Here is a 20,087-nt window from a genome sequence, read left to right as displayed (position 1 = left end):
GAAGTGGACTACAGGGAATTATAAATACATTAATAAATTAATAGATACCACATGGCAAGCAGTAAATATGGAATTTACTGGCACATTTCTCTTCTACTTTGTGTCAGTATGTTCTGTTAAAAACATACAATATTTCTGAAACTTGCATGTGGTATTCTGTATGTATGATTTACTGTATGTGTGCACACAGTTATCGAGGAGTATGGAAATTATGTAACACAGCTGACAGTGTTTTTGAAGAAACTGGTATTTGTAGTGTCAAGTGCTGTCAGTATTTTATATCATTATTGTAAGTGCAGATATATTATAAAATACATGCAAAGCAGTAGAAGAGGACCACTGGTGCAGTATGTGTGAATGGCAGAGCAGCAATCAGAAACATTTTTCTATTTTTTTAAAACGAAATAATCGTTATGGTTTTACACTTTGACACTGTTGTGCTAGCACTGCATTGTTCATTTTGTAGCTTGCACACTGAGGCAGCACATCTTGTCCTATGTATTAAATATATACAGCATACTATATATATATATATTGTGCCATATTTTATGGTAAAAAGACAGGTCTGTGGTCTTCATTTTGTGTCTTAGATGTGTCTTTGTTGACCTATGTCTGGATCAGAAGCATAGAGAGTTCATAGTCAATCATCCAGCTGGCACTAAATGCACTCATCCAGCAACAATAGACCTGTTTCCACAGCTCATCTGTGCACTCCAGTCTGATTTTGGTTGATTTCCAGTCTGATTTTGGTGTGGCTGCACGCACATGCTCAGATACAAGCAGCCACATGGAAAATTATGAGAAGGGACTGTCAATGTGTGGCATGTATAAGATATAGGGCCTATATGCATGTGTATGTGTGTTTTATATAATATGTGGATAAGTCGTATATTTGCATCTCAGACTATACAGGGAAAAAAGTCATAATTAAGTGATGTGACAACATGCCTATTTATGACTTTCCCCAACTATTTTTCTTGGAATTCTCTCTATGTCTTTTAAATTGCTGGCTGCCCATTTTGAAATTATCATGGTAGAAGCCAGAGAATCATTCATCAGAGAGTATAAAACTGCCTTCGATATAAACCTATGACATTGGTATTAGGGAGCTTGATTTCCATTTAGCTAACTTTGTATTTTGTATAAAAAATAAAAACAAGACGGGACTGGGAGAGGTATCTTTGGGAGTGTAGACAGCTATCGGTATTTTATTTCAACAGCACCACCTAGGGATGGGCCGGTGTCATAGGAAATTGGTACGTGAAAAAAAAAAGTAGATATCTTGCCTGCTATAGTAAAACTGCTCGCCCCTAACAGACCGTTCTATAACTGCTAACATATGTAACGGGGCGCCACGAGAAAGCGCTCTGCTTATTGAACGTGCCCCATGTTTTTAATGTGCTGCACCATGCCCCACTGCTTCAATATGCAGCATTACATTTGCAATGCATTTTTCTATGTTAGTAAGAGCTGTACAAACTGCTATTGTGATTAGGGTTGCGTAAATAGTAATACAGCAGGGTTGAGAAGCACTGCAGATGAAATGTTATTTTATTTCTGTTGCATGCATTTTTGTTTTAAATAGGCCTACATGGTAACAATAAGCTAATGTGATTGTCATACAATATGTGTAATACTTACTGAAAACAATTAATACGATTTCAATACTGATATATAGACTATATTTCAATAAATAATATCATTTCAACTCAACTGAGAAGGGGTCATACAAATTCCTGTTAAATTGTTATAAAAAGATAACACCTTTTAACATACATATAATGGCACATACAAATAAATCATGAGTTAAATGCATGACTAGTCACACATACAAAATAGTGCATTTCATAATTTGTACGATGAAAAATATACAGTTCCCGGCGTTTAAAAATGTAACTTCACCTTACCACCGCGTAAACAGGGTTGTAAGGTAAGGTTAACCACTATGATTAAATGATAATAGATAACAACACTACATTATTCTATTAATTAATTTAATGGTGTGTCATATTAAAAAGTGTTATTATTATTAAAGTAAAGTGATTTATGTCTAACATACATTAGCAAAATATTTTTCATGTAAAATGGGGACAGACTAAAACGAATGACAAAACGGAATGCCCATTGACTACAAGAGAAAAGAATGCCCATTGAATATAATGAAAAAAAGATGAATAAGGAATGAAAGCTTATATCTGAAAATCCCTAACTGAAATCTTAAAACTCCTAATACCGTTTCTTGACGGGAATGACGGAAACACCAAAAAAACAGTAAAATCATACATGTAAGGAATGACAGCTTGGATCAAACCGAAATCTTAAAACTCCTACAGGGGTGTGCAATTCGTATCGCCTGACGCCGGGACAAGTAGTGTTTATTTATTTGTTTATTTATTTATTTTACCTAGCTTCATTATGTTGCTAGAAAGACACTCTGTATATTTCTAGAGAGCCATGCAAGTTTCTGAAAACTGAATTGCAGAAGTCTAGCACCTGCACAAACATTTTAAAAGAAGTGTTTACATCCCACCGCTATCAATTCTGATTGGTTAGCTGTGGAAGAAGCTGATCTTCTATTGGTTACAAAGAAACCCAGAAATGGCTGTTTGAGAGCCTCTGGCAATGCACAGACTAATCTTTTAAACTTACGATATTATTTACGTTTTTTTGTAAATTAGCAAATAGGTGATATTGCTTTCTTAATACATGAACCTGACATTTAAATGCAGCAATCTAGTAAATTTAAACAAATAAATAAATAAATAAATAAAACCATAGTTGCTAATGTATTATTATTATTATTATTATTATTATTATTATTATTATTATTGTTATTGTTATTGTTATTATTATTATTATTATTATTATTATTATTATTTATTATTATTTATTTTTTAGCAGACGCCCTTATCCAGGACGACTTACAATTGTTACAAGATGTCACATTATTTTTTACATACAATTCCCCATTTATACAGTTGGGTTTTTACTGGAGCAGTCTAGGTAAAGTACCTTGCTCAAGGGTACAGCAGCAGTGTCCCCTACCTGGGGTTGAACTCACGACCCTCCAGTCAAGAGTCCAGAGCCCTAACCACTACTCCACACTGCTGCCCATGCGTGTACTTGTTGGGATGTTTAAAAAAACAAAACGTAAAATTTACTTTTAGAAGCATTTCAAGAGAAACACTTGCTGGCAAAAAATGTAATGTTTTATTTATTTTTATTTTAGTGTTGCTAACCTAGTTTGCTATTTACCATACTTACATATTTTTTACGCTATATTAAAAAAAATATATATATATACACTACCGGTCAAAAGTTTTAGAACACCTCCATTTTTCCAGTTTTTATTGAAATTTACGCAGTTTAATGTCTCAATGTACTCTGAAATTAAAGCATAGAACAAATAAACAATTGGAGATAAAAAAAGAAATCATGGAATCGTTTTGTTTAACAAAATGTAATCTAAATTTTTGACTCATCAAAGTAGCCACCTTTTGCAGATATAACAGCCGAACACACTCGTGGCATTCTTTCTACAATGGAAATCAAATATTGTTCGGAAAGTTCTTCCCAACACTGTTGCAGAAGTTCCCACAAATGTGTTGCACTTGTAGGTTGCTTTGCTTTCACCCTTCTGTCCAGTTCATCCCAAACCAGCTCGATGGGGTTTAAGTCTGGAGACTGTGCTGGCCATTCCATGATTTGAAGCCTACCGTCTTGTTCTTTTCTTCTAAGGTAGTTCTGACATAGCCTGGAGGTATGTTTTGGGTCATTATCTTGCTGTAGGATGAACCCCTGACCAACTAGGTGTATACCAGAGGGTATTGCATGGCGCTGCAAAATGCTGTGGTAGCAGTTTTGGTTCAGGGTGCAACTCACTCTGTTCAAGTCGCCGACTCTGGATCCAGCAAAAGAGCCCCAGACCATCACACTTCCTCCTCCATGTTTGACAGTTGGTGTCACACACCGAGGAACCATCCTTTCGCCTACTCGACGGCGTACAAAAACCCTGCGTGATGAACCGAAGATTTCAGATTTTGATTCATCGGTCCATAAGACCTTCTTCCAGTCTTCAGTAGTCCACTGGCGGTGCTTCATGGCCCAGGCAAGCCTCTTTTTCTTATTGTGCCATCTTAGCAATGGCTTTCTTACTGCCACTCGATCTGTCAAACCTGCAGCTCGAAGTCTTCTCTTCACAGTTGAAACTGAGACTTGCTTACTTTGACCAGTGTTGAGCTGTGCTTGAAGCTGTTGTCCTGTGAGCCGCCTATCACGCAAGCTGTTGACTCTCAGAAACTTGTCTTCTGATTCTGTTGTGGCTTTGGGTCTGCCAGACCTCTTCCTGTCAGTTTCCTCCAGTTTCCAAGTGCCTTTTGATGGTGTAGGAAACTGTACTCACTGACACCTTGGCTTTCTTTGCAATTTCTCTAAAGGAAAGACCTACACTTTTAAGGGTTATAATGGTCTGTCTGTCTTCCTTTGTTAATTGCCTTTTTCTCGCCATTATGAGAGCAATATACTACTTCCTGCGTACAATACTGTCCAAATAATGCTTACGAGGGTGTAGTAACACAGTCTGTTCTAACACTGCTTTTATACAGACAGAGGGTTTGTAAGTAATCAACAAAAGTTGTGACACCTGTAGGAATTGTTAGCATCAACTTTCAAGGCTTAATTTACTTCCATTGCTGCAGAACAGCTGTAAGTTGTTAACCCATTACTTGTTCCCTGAAAAAGGCCTTTTTGTATAACTCTGAAATGTACATTATTTTTCAGTTTTTGGTAACCTAAACTTTTTTTTTTTAACCTCTGGCAGTTTACCGCTTACCTTTGTACCATTTCAGGTTATTCACTGGCCTAGAACTGCTTAAATTTCAATAAAAACTAGAAAAATGGGGGTGTTCTAAAACATTTGACCGGTAGTGTATATAAAAGTAGCGATCTTGGGGGGAGTAATATCAGGATAGTGTAAATGGTGTGGTTGTGTGTGTGTGCAGGGGGTTGCATGGTGTGTGTGTGTGCATGAGTGCAGGGGTTGCTTTGTGTGTGGTTGTATGTGTGGGGGAATTGGGTTGCAGGAATGGCGTGAAAGATGTGGGGGCGGGGGCTGATTAAGGGGCAGGGGGAGCGAGGGGATATAGGGGATGTATGGAAAAGACCGGTAGAGTGGGGGAGACAAGAGTGACAGACAAGTGTGTGTTTGGGAGAGATAGAGAGAGAGCAGAAAAGGGTAGGGTAAAGAAAAACAAAGTACTAATAATCATTTTATTTTCATTTTCGACTCCCAGTTCCCGTCCCTTACTTTATGATTTTAGTTTATTGATTATTTGTATTAAAAATAAACGGCTTGAGCCTCCAGCTCCATGACAGCCTCATACCCCTTCTCCACTGGCACATCTGACCCGTGAGGGCTCGGTACGGTACAGGTACGGGTAGTTCTCCACTGGCTATTTGTTGAGCCGAGTGAGAACCAAACCATGAAACTCCAGCCTCACAAGACATATGAATCTCAGGGTTAAGGATTTTCGTCATTACGTTTCATCAGTCAGTACACTCCAGAAAGAAAAACAACAAACATGGCAGGCAGCAAGTGTGATGAGAGAAAAGTACAGCCTTGCATTGTTGAATTTGTAATCCTCTACAGCACTATTTTTAGTTTGTGGAGTACTACACGCTATTTACAAATTTGTTCGTTTGTTTATTATTATTGGGATTTTGTAAACCCCTTCGTTTCTCCAGATGCAAAGAGAAAAAAAAAACTAACAGCGTTAGCGCAGAATGCGGTTCAGGGTTCATTTGGGACTGTGTTAGTGTCTTATGACAGAGTGTAAGGACTGTTAATTTTACTTTTATTATACATTTTCAAAAGCTCAAAAAAATGTATAAAAAAATAAATCTCCCATTATTAAATGTCTTTCAAAATTAAATAGCTTAAAATTATATTAACATCTTATTTACTGTACCTTTTATATATATTTTTAAAATGTTTTCCAGTCATTCTGTTGCGCCACAGCTGAGTTTTAGTATCCATGCATTATTATTTATGACTCGCCGTTTTACGGTGACAGAAATTTAAAAAAAAAACGTAATACAGGAAAAGTCACATAAAAAAACATGGTACAAACAGAAGTTAAAAAATTGGAAAGGCATGTTTAAAAAACTATGTTTTGAGACAGCTTTTAAAAATATTTAAAGGCTCAGATTCCCTGATTCACTTTTGGTAGAGCAGTACACGTACTTCCTTTAAATTCATTGGCTCTTATTTTATTTCTAAAGAACTGATTGGCCCAAATTTGTACTTGTAGTAAAAATAGTATGTGTAGTTAACAAAATAGAACGCGTAGTGTATCACAGTACTACGCATAGTAATTTATTTGAAACGTGTACTAAACAGCACACGTTTTTGACCCAGATGGCCTTCCATAGGATGCTCCACCACAGCGCCTGAAGTAAATTATGGTCCTCCGCTGAACGTTTGAGCCAATGTTTGGCTCCAACAGTGGAGCCTCTGTTGGAAAAAAAACAAATAAAAAAACAAACATCTTGCTCAACTGTTAAATCACGATTCAATTTACGTGCAATGCACTCTGGGAATGTAGTTTATTCGTGTCCATTGCCCATTGCAACAACTCACTAAAAACTACAACTAAAACTATCCCTACTACAAATTCTGTCTTTCATCGATACAGCTGCAGGCGCTCATTTGAAAACCTTCTGTGCAGAATGAAGAAAATAACACATTACTTTCAGTCAGGAGAGACTTCCAAAAATAGTGAGGAAATTCCAAAACTGAAGATGTTTTGGAAGATAGTGGAGAGGGTATTTATTATTATTATTATTATTTATTTCTTAGCAGACGTCCTTATCCAGGGCGACTTACAATTGCTTATTATAGTTGTACTCGTTGTATGTTACTTAAATTTACTAGCAAATGTGTTCCAAACTGCACTGAAAGGAAAGTATATTATAAATTTGTTTAGGTGAGGTGAGGTCACCATTTGTGTATCTTGAAGAATTTAGTGAACCCGTAAAGCTACAAGGCTAGATCCACTCCTGTTAATCACTAATTAATTGATTGTGTTCATTGTTAAATAAAACCAAAATCCTGCAAGTTATATTCAACTTTTTTGTGTGTGTTTTGTGTGACGGATGGGGCAAGTAGATTTTTAAGAAGGACAAGTAGTTTTTTTCTAGCATTTTGTCCCTTGGACAAGTTTGTTTTTTTAAATTGCACACCCCTTTTTTAAATTGCCTTAATACTGTTTTTGACAAATAAACTTATGTACGAACTAAAAGTGGAATGACAGATTAAAATGCATAACATGCAGTGTATTGAGTATTTTAAATTGTAATGATACATTATTTAACAAATAAATAATAGTTATGGTTATGTGTAGTCTAACAGTGTTAGGAAGTAAACTTTATTCATTTAATGATATAATAATAAATGTTTATTTATTGAAAAATGGTTAGTGAGAAATATATTAGAAATAGTGAGTATGTATATTATTATTATTATTATTATTATTTGTTTATTTAGCAGACGCCTTTATCCAAGGCGACTTACAGAGACTAGGGTGTGTGAACTATGCATCAGCTGCAGAGTCACTTACAATTACGTCTCACCCGAAAGACGGAGCACAAGGAGTTTAAGTGACTTGCTCAGGGTCACACAATGAGTCAGTGGCTGAGGTGGGATTTGAACCGGGGACCGGTTATATATATATCCTGAGAGATAGAGAGATTATTGTAGAAAACAACATTTAGCAAGAAGTATACATGTCATGTAAAGAAATATGAAACGTGCACTTATTTTTTATTAAATGAAATATATGACAATACTTTTTTTGCATGCTTATTAAGGACTTCATCATGAAGGAATGCAGAAGTATCAGAAAGATGATTTCTCACACATGTTTACACACTGGCATTTTTTTGCATACAATAAAATAAGAACGAAGAGAACAGTAATAAAGAGATGTACAGCCTTCCATTAATTAATTCAACTTGTTTTTCATTAGCCTTGCATACTTATGAATATTAAATTGTCCGTCCATAACTGTTACTATACAGTAATTGTCTTTATTCAAACATAAAGCAAGAAAAAAAACAAAAACAAACATCACACCAGTCATTTAAATCACACACTATATTACAGTTTTTTTTAATCGCTTTGGTACTATTTTCACAAGTATGTGGTACATTTTCACAACTCTTAGTACAAAACTCCAAACTGGTCACACTTGTAACGCAGCCAGTCTTTCATTCAAAACCTGTCATTGTGCATTCATTTGGATTGTAAACATCTCTTACCACACAACCACTGATTCAAAATATAGGTTTATTTTGAAATGTAATGAGAACGTTGGTTTAATCACCAAAACACAACATAATATCTTTTCAATTTAGTCATTTTAACTACCAGTTAATCCAATAGCAAACAATGCAAGATATGTGTTTCAAATCGCCTTTAGAAGTGCTGAAAGTAATATGCTACAGTACTGTAAATTACAGTAGATTACACAGTTTTCCCATTAGGCAATACACTTACATTACCCAACAAAATTGACAGAAAATCTATAATTTCCATAATATCTGTCCAATGTGTAATCAAAGGTGTGATCAATGAAGACATCCTCTACAATCATTCATGTAAAAAAAAAATATATATATTTTTCAGATATAATTGCAACATAGGTGTACTGTCTGTAATCAAATGTAAGAAATTAAATGAAACAAATTAAATGAATGAAAATAAAACATAATGTTTAGCATGCATTCATTTGCATCAAGCCTGTCTTGAGCATTTGGCCATAAATTCTCATCCACATCACAGTGAATGACCTCGTTGTTCATGCACCGCGGGAAAAACCTTTTGGTATGGCGAATCCAAACTAGACATTTGTCTGCATTGATGTCATCGCATGCCTCATCCATGGCCAGAAGGAGGGTGGCACGCTCATGGGGATGGCGATCATACACCTTCCACCTCCATGCTGAAAAAAATTCCTCAATAGGGTTGAGGAAAGGAGAGTATGGGGGCAGGTATAGGGTCACGAATCGGGGATGGGCCCGAAACCATGCCTGAACCACCTCTGCATGGTGGAACCTGGCATTGTCCCACACAATGACATAGGTGACCCCTTCACCTTGACAGGCCTGCTCAATTTCATTGAGAAACACAATGAGGTATGCAGCGTTGTAGGAGCCAAGTAATGGCCTACGTCCTACCACACCATCTTCAGAGATAGCTGCGCACATGGAGATGTTTCCCCCACGTTGTCCAGGCACTTGGACGGTCGCCCGTTGGCCGATGAGGTTCTGCCCACGGCGCCGAGTTTTGGCCAGGTTGAAGCCTGCTTCATCAACAAAGATATACTTGTGATGGTTCACAGCAGCATCAAGCACCATCTCCCTCTAAAAACATATTTTGGTTAGTTCTTTTTACAGTATAGTTCCAATATGATATTGTGAAGTAGCACGTGCATCAAATAGTAACAGTAATACAGTATATAGTGCTGTACCTGAACATACTCGGCCCGCAGTTGTTTCACCCGGTCGTTGTTTCTCTCAAAAGGCACCAGGTAAATGTGTTTCATAGATACCTGGTGCCTCTTCAAAAGGCGGCCATTTGTTGGTATGCTGATGGATGCCACATTGGCAAAGGTGTCATCGTTCTCCTCAATGGCCTGCTTTATTTTGGACAGCCGTATGTCATTCCTGGCCCTCACCATTTCCACCACTGCCCACTCCTCCTGGTCGGTCAGCACACGGCCACCACCATGGGGTCTTCTGTCAATTCTGAGGGTAGAACAGATTATACTGTCAATAGATCATACTGCAAGAACACTGTAACATGTTTTGTGAATTTACATGCATTACAATATGTCATTTACTGTAAATGTAAGCATAGTGTATATCCTGCAGATTTACCGGTTTTCTTGGTGAAATGTTCTCATGATCGAATTGACAGTTGATCTTTTCAGATTGGGGTGAACTAATCTGGCAGCCTCTGCCATGGTAAGGCCTCTGTTTACCACATGGTCAACGACGATGGCCCGGACTTCATTAGACACAACAGTTCCCTGCCGTCTGCCTCCCTCTCTCTGATGTCCACCTCTTTGACGGGGCCCATGCCCACCTCTTTGACCTCTTTGATGAGGCCCATGCCCACCTCTCTGACGGGCCCCTTGTCCACGAGCTCTTTGATTTCTTGCTGTCTATCCTGCTCCATGTTGAAAGAAATTGCAAGTGTTCACACACACCCTTTTATATGGTGACCAATTGTGGTTACCACTATGTGAAATCAATTAGCAATAACGAGTAGTCATTGTGTATGGTTATCATGTATCATACATGTAATTTTGATGTTTATACTTTACAAACACACATTTTATTTCTGTAGTTCTCAAAATCCATATATAGTAGACAAACCAGTTTAAAATCTATAGGTTTACCAAACGGTTAAGTGATTAACCATTAAGAGCAGTTGGATTAAGTGATGGTCAAACGTATTTAAACAAATGAGAAGAGAATCATATGAAAAGTATCGAGCATTGCATTGTGAAAGGCAATTACTTTATATGAAAGGTATTTCTAGATGAAACACTGATTAGGTTTGGTGAAAAAGCTCTGTGTGATTTTGTGTGTTTTACCTAGTCAATTGAAAATGTGCTTAAAGTTTAGAAAAAACAGCCTTTTTGATGATCTGTTTTGAGTTTTGTACTAAGAGTTGTGAAATTTTACCACATACTTGTGAAAATAGTACCAAAGCGATTAAAAAAAACTGTAAAATCATTATAACATTTTTTATTCACAGATCAAAGAGTAGAAAATACATTTCACTTAAGCTGATCACTTAGTGGTATTTTCCATGAATAGCATCCCACTTTATATTTGGTGCATGTTTATGGGTTTACAGTTAGTAAACCACCGGAGCAAAATAAACAAAATTGTGTCTTTTAATACTCCATATACGTTCAACCAAGATAAGGATCTGTCTGTGGAACGAGTGTATTACATTCTTACCACAATAGATTTTAATGGTAGAATCATAAATCTCCCTCCTGTGCAACCAAAGGGAGGAGAAGTGTATGTATTGTTCAGCATCCTCTAGCACTGAGAATGCACTCGATGTCTGTTTTGACCAGTATAGAATGCACAAGTTGTGTTGAAACAGTATTATTATCTAAAGAAAAACACAGTTAAAAGGAAAATATTCAATTTCTGGTTTACACCATCATATCTACTGCTTACAAGAGTCACAAATCAGACAAATGTGTGTCATACATTACTTTGGTAATGAGGCTTTGTATGAACCATCGCCTACCATGAAGTCTACCCCGACACATAGTAAGGAGGCAGCAGAATCAGAGGGACCCTGTTAATATATATCAAAAAGCACTCGGTACGCAGTCGAAAACTGGCTCTGACAACCACACAGCTGTGGATCGCACACGAAACTTGAAGCAAGTGAAAAATGTTATTTACCAAGAAACAAAAAACAACGCATTTCCAATGAGGACATCTTCAGCTTGTATGAATTAGCAGTGCATTTGAAAGACTATGTGTGGAACATAACCCTCTACCCAGATCTTCTAGTTTAATTTGGCCATCTTGCTCTCATAAGTGAGGCACGAGCCCTGGTTGACATGTACAACGATGATCTTTCTCTTCCACAGCTGATGTCATAGGATACCACATATGCCTTAATACTGTTTTTGACTTATGTAATAAACTTATGTACAAACTGATCTCCTACTGATCACCCTTTGTAATTTGTAATTTGTAATTTGACTGTGATTGGGGAGCCAGTGTTTCCTGTTGCATTCTTTTTGCAGGAAAGAAGAAAGTTATCATCAAGACTTTCAGAAGCATATTTTGTAGCAGCTGAATGGTGACAAAATACATGCCGTTCCTTTTGTTACCGACAAAGAAAGAGCAGTTATGGAAACAATTCAGCAAGATTATCCTAAACTCCAGCACGTCTTCTGCTCCAGTCATATATGTCAGACGTAGATAATTGGATCAAACAGCACAGGGGTTTAATGACACAAAAGTTTTAAAAGATCACTTAAAGCAACTCATCAATAGCTCTTCATTGGCCTGTTTTCAAGAGCTGTATGACAATTTGTCTGGAATGGAGCATTCCATTTCAACAGTATTTTGACCGACATCAAGGATCCCATAGCACAGCATGCTGCAAAATGTGTTAATGAGAAGTTTGCTGCCTTCCAGAACATAGCTGCTACAAACCATTGAAAGACCATTTAAAGATTTAAAGAGACAATGTCACAAAGTGTTTATGTTCCAAAAGACATCATTCCACCCCGATCATTGCCAAGATATTAATGGATGAAAATCGTGGAAACAAAGTTGAAACAATAACTGTAGCGGCATAATACACTCAGCTGCTATGATACACTCAGGAGTGTTAAATATGTGACTTCCACTGCATTTGTTACACTACTTTTTCAATGTAGAAAACACATTGTTAGATTGTGGAAAAGAAAGTTGTCCAGACTGCATGAATGTATTCTCTTTTTTTTTTGTTTGGGGGGTGGGGAGTCATGATAAATATTTAAAGAAAATGAATCTTTCTAGGTGAACAAGGTGCCACAAGCATGTTCCCTCTGTTCCTGCTGGATAATGGCATGTCTGCCACGGAGCTAGGCCTCTGGAATGGAATGGTGGCAATGGGATTTTCTATCATAGGTTCCTCCATTGGTGGTATACTACTGTCCATTTACGGGTAAGTATGTATAAACGTTAATTTAAAATGATAATTAAACATATTTTTTAGTACTAATAAATGTGTATGGGTTCAACAACAAACTTGAAATCTATCTAGAAATTGATACGCAAATGTCATTCCTGTAATGACCGTTGACCCTACATCTTATTTACTGTGTTAAGGTAAGGGTTTTTTTTTATTTTTTTTTTTAATTTTTTTATTGTCCAGCCTCAGTAAGTTCCTAAACCACCTTCTTATCTAATGCAGAAGTTTTTCCTGATGCCACAATCTAATTGTCAACACCTGTTCTGTAATGCCCTCTATAATTATGTTGACAATTATATTAAGCAATTTTAAGATGGTGTCTGTTTAGAGTAAGCATGCTTCAGCCCTATGGGTAGGGCTTGAAGTTTTAGTTTTTAACCAATAATAATCAATAATTCACTACTCTCTACATAATGAAAATGCCTTTTAGAAGGTGGGCAGTGTGCAAAGACATTTGCTTAGCATTACGGTTTTATTCAGTGATGGACCGAAAAAGTTATTGCAAATATGAAACTGTTGTACAGTTATGCTTTTATTAACTCTTTCAGATGATATGGTTTCAATATGAATATTTCTATTAATGTATATTAATGTTTCTTGTGTACAACGGCAACCTAATTATTACTATCATAGCTACATAAATATCAAACCTTAATCAGAGTACCATGATGAATGTTTAATCCTAGAAAAAAAAATGTAATAACTTCTTGTAGCCGAGGTAATGGGCGTAAAATGAAATCTGTTACTTCTCACAATTCTTCTATTCAAAATGCATCCAGAGTTCTACTTTGCCGTATGTTCTGAACTGAACAAAAGATACAAAAATGAAAAATTCAAGCCCCACATGGGTCATGTCAGATTTGTGATTAATCGGTAAATCAAGCTTTTACCATAAAAATCGTTGTATAGGTCGTACTGGCGTAAAAGTCAGTACCCCCTTTTTGAGACTTCAATTTTAGGAAAACCTTTTTTTCCTACATGCTCAACACCGATAAAGGAAAATACAAAGGTTATTTCGAAATAACAGTTGTTTGCAATATTTTATTCTGTTCATTTTTTACAGTATTGTTTTTCATTTTTAGTTAAACTACTAGAAAGTATTCAGTTTTTCAAAATATAGAGATAATACTACTACAATACTGTAAATTCCAATAATAACAGTGTAAACCACACGGTTCTTGAAACTAATTAACGGAGTGTAAAATCAAGTTATACATCCTACATCACATCTGTATTAACCTATTTTATTTGAGCTTATCGAGTATCCAAACGCTTCAAGAACATATCTTCTTTGTTTTACTGAACAGTTGCAGCTGCATTGGCTTTTACAAATTTGTTGTATTAATTCAAATTTAAAAGAATTATTAAACAGGGCTGCTTGCATCAATTAAAAAAGCTAAAAAAAGAAATAAAAAAGAAATAAACAGCGCATCATCTAATAACCAGTAAACAGAACATCTTAGTGTTGCATACGGTGCAGTACAATTGCATTCAATTTCCAGCTGTACAAAATACATTAATTTTGGTTTGTTATTCAGAACTGTAACCATACACAAGTGTACCACTGTGTTGCATTGATTTAGAACAAGTTACAGTATGTATTAAAATCATTAAAAGTACATCCATTCATGACCTGAATGCTGTAGATCCTGAAAAAATAATTGGGTTGTTGACAATTAAGTTTATGTGAGCCATACTCGTGGCTATAGTATACCCATAGTGGCACTGGTACAGTAATTTAATATGAGACACACTGGTGCGTACGTCGCAACGGTGTATTAGTCACTCCCCCTTTTTAGTGGCCCTGCAAAAAAAAACCTTGAAAATCAACTCAATTGTTTTGCGGTAGTTTGATGAAAAGAAAACAAAGGAAATCTATTAAAATAAAACATACTGTACTGTATCCCTGAGTAATACTGTAAGAGATCCCCATCAAGTAAGGTGTAATACCTGCAATATAGATTTCTCCACAACTCATTCATGCTGCATGAAAGGTTGCTGTGTTGCTTTAGCTCTGCCAAGCTGATGTGACAGTGTCTGGGGATCCAAGATTGCTAGCTGTTATTCAGGCACTGAAAACCGTGACTTCAAATCCATGTATTATTTCTGCCCAATGAGGTTTTTGTTTTATTCATTGCACCATCTCCACTGTATTAAGAATATTAAATTGTCCATCCATAACTGTTACTAGCCAGTAATTTTCTGTATAAGTCTGGATTTAGTGATGTAAACAGGTGTAGCAACACATGGGAACATGCAACACAATAAACTAAAAAGGTCCTTATGTACCCTTTAATCTAAATATATTGCAGAGAATGACTATGAAAAGCAAATAAGGTTGTGAATTAAATCGGATTCAATGGAAGGCCTCCCCAGCATAGCAATTTTACATGGTAATACTTACTTTTCCTGTACTATGGTAAAATGGCAGGCAGTCAAGCCGGGTCAGCGGCAGGAGTAGTAAACACACAGAGGCAGTAACTGCAGTTCAGCGCCTTGGCACAGTTTTATTTACACATTTATAAAGATAGACCACAGGCCCTTTAAGAAAACAAACAAAAAAAAAGCCTAACTCCACCTAGGAGTGCTAACTAAACTTTGCAAGTCCTTAAACTACACACAGGACAGTTAAGCCGTTTACCAGTGACCAAAACACACCATGTATTGTTAAGGTTTGACAGGGCCGTCACTGAACACTCACCGACAAACATCCCCTTGTTCCCTTTTTATCGGGTGTGACCAGGGGTAATTGACAATCAATCATTCAATTACCACCTGGCCACATTCCACACTTTTCAGTCAACAATCAAACAATTAAACACCTAAACAATCCCCCAAACCAATTGACTTATAAAACACCCCAATTAAACATACAATTACACAATGTAACATGGCTGTGCAAAGGCAGCCACACAGCACACATGTCTTAATGTGCACACCCTCCCCCTACTCTGCCACACTATATATCTACAATGATTTTCTTCTACAAGAACAGAATGCTACCCTACTTGTGGTTACATGCACTTTGGACCATCCAGTTTCTTACTGGTACTAATTTTCCACTTGTGTTCTAGTGTTTTTATATGACTCTATTGTTGTGTTCAGGCAAGCATGTAATACTGTGTTAAGCCTTGTGAGATTCAAAGGTAGTACTGTGGTCCTTTTAAGAAATAGACTGATATATAGTCTTAGGGTCATAGTTGAAGCAAGTATCAACTCAAAGGAACAAACAAAGAGGAATAAAGGAATTTCAGCAGGAAAATCAGCAAAAACAATCATGTATCTGCTCCTTTCTCTAATGAAGTTGTTTCTTGCTCGTTCTATACCATCACAATGATTTTATTCCTCTCAGAAAATGTGCCTTTGCTTTAAAATATGGCCCTGTGGCAGGGCAAAAACCTACTGTGTAAATAGTGTATGTGTGTGTGTGTGGTTTTAGTGTTGGCTTTTTATAAAGTTTGATTATTTTGAATCTGTGGCAGGGATGGGATTAATTCAATCCCTGCCAGAATCCATGTGTGGAATGTGGCTGGGTCTTGACTGAGTAATTGATGGTCAATCAAGCCCCAGCCACATGTTATGAAAGGGGAGCCAGACCCTTTGTTTGGGAGAGGAGTTTGGAAGGAGTGGAATGTGCAAGTCCAGTGAAGGCATGGAGCAGCCTGGACAAGCAGATGCAGTCATTTGTAGGAAAGCAACTATTGTTTTGTTTACCCTTTTATTTTGGCCCCTGTGACTTTGTTTCTTTGTTTTATTTATTCTTTGTTTTAAGTAAACGTGCGTAACAGTGGTTTCAATGCAGCTTTCCTGACTCTGACCCTGTTCACTCTACTGTGGTGGTCCAGGGCCGCTGCATATTTAGGTCTGTAACCCCGTTCACATTTGCAGTTCAAGGCGCTTTTACACGTTCATATATGTGACTGAAAAGCAGGCCTAATTTTTTTTTTTTTTTTTTTTTAATGGAACGATAGCCTGCACTCAGAATGGAAGAGCTACTGGGATATACAGTAATCCTTGATTTGTAGTATTTGTACCCCTTCTCTTGGAAGATTACCGAACATATGGCTATAACGAAACCCTCATTATAACAAAATCTTCAAACCCCTTCACTGCTAGTGGGCATACGGTGTATGCCCTAAATATTTTCTCATAAAGTGCTAGGGGGCATACGGTGTACATCCTAAAATAAATCTCACTGTAGCGCCGGCTGTGAGCATCCGATCATTTCCATTTTTTTTACTGAGTGTGTAGAAGGGTTTAAGTGAATGGTGTATCAGTCATGTCATTTAAAAAGTGCATGATTGACATGTAAACTGCCCTGTATATGATTTCTACATGTTATTCAATGTTGAATGCGGAAGTCAAACAAGCAAACAAAAAGGTCTGTATTATGTTTTCTATAGTGCTTTGATTGGTGCAACTTTTGATGGAAACATTTAGGGGATCTAAGGACCTATTCTTAGCAAACTTAATCTTACTTTCAATAGTTATTTTCAGAACTGATTGATCGCTATTGATTACTGTATGCTGTCTCTGTTGTACCATGGCATATGCGGTAGTAACTCAGTGCTTGGGCACGCTGTGTTTGACCAATTGCTTCTGACATTTTAGGTTGTGTGGGAGGGTTTAGTCTCTGAAAACACGTAAATGGTGGATTGATCGCATCAATCAAACGGTGAATGACTGATGCTTAAACTGGCCTATATGATTTCTCTGTGTTGTTCAGTCTGGAATCCAGTAAGTCAAATAAACAAACTGAAGAGTTTTATATTTCCGATCGTGGTTTGATTTGAGCATATCCTGATGGCTACAACATTTAGCAGACCCACAGGAGATATTTTGTCAAATTTTATTTTATTTTCAACAGTTATTTTCAGAACTAATCAATCATTATTGATTGCTGTATACTGTCCCAGGCTATGCTGCACCATCCGCAGTAATAATAGTATTATAAAATATGTTGGTAACCTGTGTGTAATCGCTTACATGTGTAGGGGGATTTAGTCTTTCAAAATTATATTTTGAATTTAGTTTTTGTCTACATTTAAAATATGTATAGTTTGCATATTGACCCGATGATGTTCTGTTTTAAATGTTTATTATTATTATTTATTAATACAATTGTTGACGCAGCCATGACAGAAACATACTAACTCCTATTTTTTTTTTTCTCCATAGATAGTTAACATATTAGCAATGCAAGACACATGCAATTTGTCTAATTTGTATTTCTTGCTCTTATTGTATGACTTGTATTGTAACACTTGAATGTATTTGTATTTGCTTGCGATTGTAAGTCGCCCTGGATAAGGGCGTCTGCTAAGAAATAATTAATAATAATAATAATAATTACCATATCAGGAAATTACATTTTTAGGGCTTAAAGTGGCAAAGAAATTGTAATTTTTCATTTGTTTCCCCATTTAAGCTGCAATATCTCAATCAGTTGAGTAGATATGCCCAAGTAAATTATAATAATGAAAAGTTAAGATTGTGCTGAAAAAAACAATATAAAGGTTTCCTTAGCAGCGAAGGGGTTAATTAAGGGAAGCGTCCTAATCTAAATACAGCAATACACCGTCAACAACATGCACGATACATAATAAACTACTGTTCTATCGCCAGTAGAATAACATCAACAATAATAATCACAATAACACTGTTATTGTAATACAAATAATACAAATTGTTACACTCAAATTCTAAGCAAGTTACAAGCTTACCAGTGCTGTTGTTTACGTTTTCTTTCGTTCAATTTGTGTTTAGCGCTTCCCATGTGTAATACAATGGTCTGCCTAGCAGTGTAATCTCCAGCCTTGCTGCATGAAGTACAAAACAGCACATTACCATCAACGTGAAATTAGTCCTTGCCAAACTCGTCGATCCGATCTTTAGGGGTGATTTTTATTGTTTTCAGCATCTTTGAACAGTTCTGGACGTTGACTGAAGTAAACTGAAGCCTCATTCAACACTGAACTTGAATACCGGAAGCAGTTTTATTTGACAGGTATGGTTACGTAAATTTAAAGTAAAGTTCTCTCTCTCTCTCTCTCTCTCTCTCTCTCTCTCTCTCTCTCTCTCTCTCTCATTATATATATATATATATATATATATATATATATATATATATATATATATATATATATATATATATAATGTGTACTGATTTGGTTATTGTCAAACAAACAAAAAAGCCTTGCGGCTTGTTTTTTGCCGGTCCCCAAATGTAAAACAAAAAAAAATCTTTGACATCATAGAAAATCTACGTTTTTCCGTTATCATAGAAAATCTGCATTATTCCATAGCAAACTGATTCCTATGATTCCTGCTACTGAGCTACATAATTAAATTGGTAATGTGATACATAAAGGTGGCCCTAAGTCTGCTTTGTGTTCATGTATATGTAAAGTCTGGCCCTGGTCCCAGATTGCAGGCCCTGGGCCACATCGAAATGGTGGCCTAAATCTAAGCCGGCCCTGGGCTGCCATTTCTTTTTTGGAGCGTTCACATATGAGAAAAGGCAGCCCTTAAATCGCAAGTGTGAATGGAGTCTCTGTCTCATTTCTGAAGGTATCCTGCCATAGGCCCATAGTGAGAAGTCCTAAAATGTTAACCACGCATATATTAAAAATGACAGGCCATAGAAAGTTTGCATTCTCTGGCAAAATGGTACTACCACAAATAACCTGGTTTCACCTTTTAATAAACAAGGTTAATACTCCTTGATGAACTTCAGGGGTTATACTGTAGTTACAATAACAATAGCAGTAAATAATAACATTTGTACTGTCCCTATAAGATCCCAATATTTATTGTATTTGTTTATTTAAAATAAACTTGCATAGCCCTGAATGAGGTAACTTACTTTTGTTGCCAAAGAAAAAATATGTTTACATTAACAAGCAGTGACATGTCTGGGCCTCCTGACTTGAAGGAATATTGTTTTGATTTGCAATACATACATGCTGTATTTAAAAGCTTTACTTCCAATTAGTACCAATATATTTTCATAACATAATTAACTTAGTTAACACACTTTTAATGAGTTCTGTTTTGTTTCATAGACATTCCGTGCCAATTTGGCTATGCTTCTTGCTTGAGCTTATTAACTCGTCCGAGGTATAAGGTTTGTTTAGAGTGAGTGTTTTTTTTGTTGTTTTTTGCACGGAAATGTGACACGACAGAGCAAATCTAAAAGAAGAAATCAGAATGGAGTCTACTGAGGTGACAAACACTGTTTCTGAGAAAAAAGAAATGCGTCAAACATCTTGATTTTGTAGATATGTGCAAAATTTGTAAAATATCA

General features: G+C 36.5%; 1 protein-coding gene across 4 annotated transcripts in view; it reads left to right on the top strand.

The window, feature by feature from the left end:
- mfsd3 (major facilitator superfamily domain containing 3) overlaps positions 1 to 20,087 on the top strand; it is a 50,188-nt gene that overhangs the window by 4,651 nt on the left and 25,450 nt on the right. For 3 of the 4 annotated variants that reach the window (XM_058996378.1, XM_034014432.3, XM_034014435.3), the window contains one exon: positions 12,607 to 12,754. In XM_058996378.1, coding sequence (XP_058852361.1) covers positions 12,607 to 12,754 — 148 coding nt within the window. Of the gene's footprint in view, positions 1 to 12,606; positions 12,755 to 18,698; positions 18,789 to 20,087 lie in introns of all 4 variants that reach the window. The other variant, XR_009308170.1, reaches the window with a different exon arrangement.

The sequence above is a fragment of the Acipenser ruthenus genome, chromosome 2 (genome assembly GCF_902713425.1).
Source record: "Acipenser ruthenus chromosome 2, fAciRut3.2 maternal haplotype, whole genome shotgun sequence".
Taxonomy (NCBI): domain Eukaryota; kingdom Metazoa; phylum Chordata; class Actinopteri; order Acipenseriformes; family Acipenseridae; genus Acipenser; species Acipenser ruthenus.
Note: the sequence above shows the minus strand (reverse complement) of the source record. Positions and strands in the feature narration are given on the sequence as shown.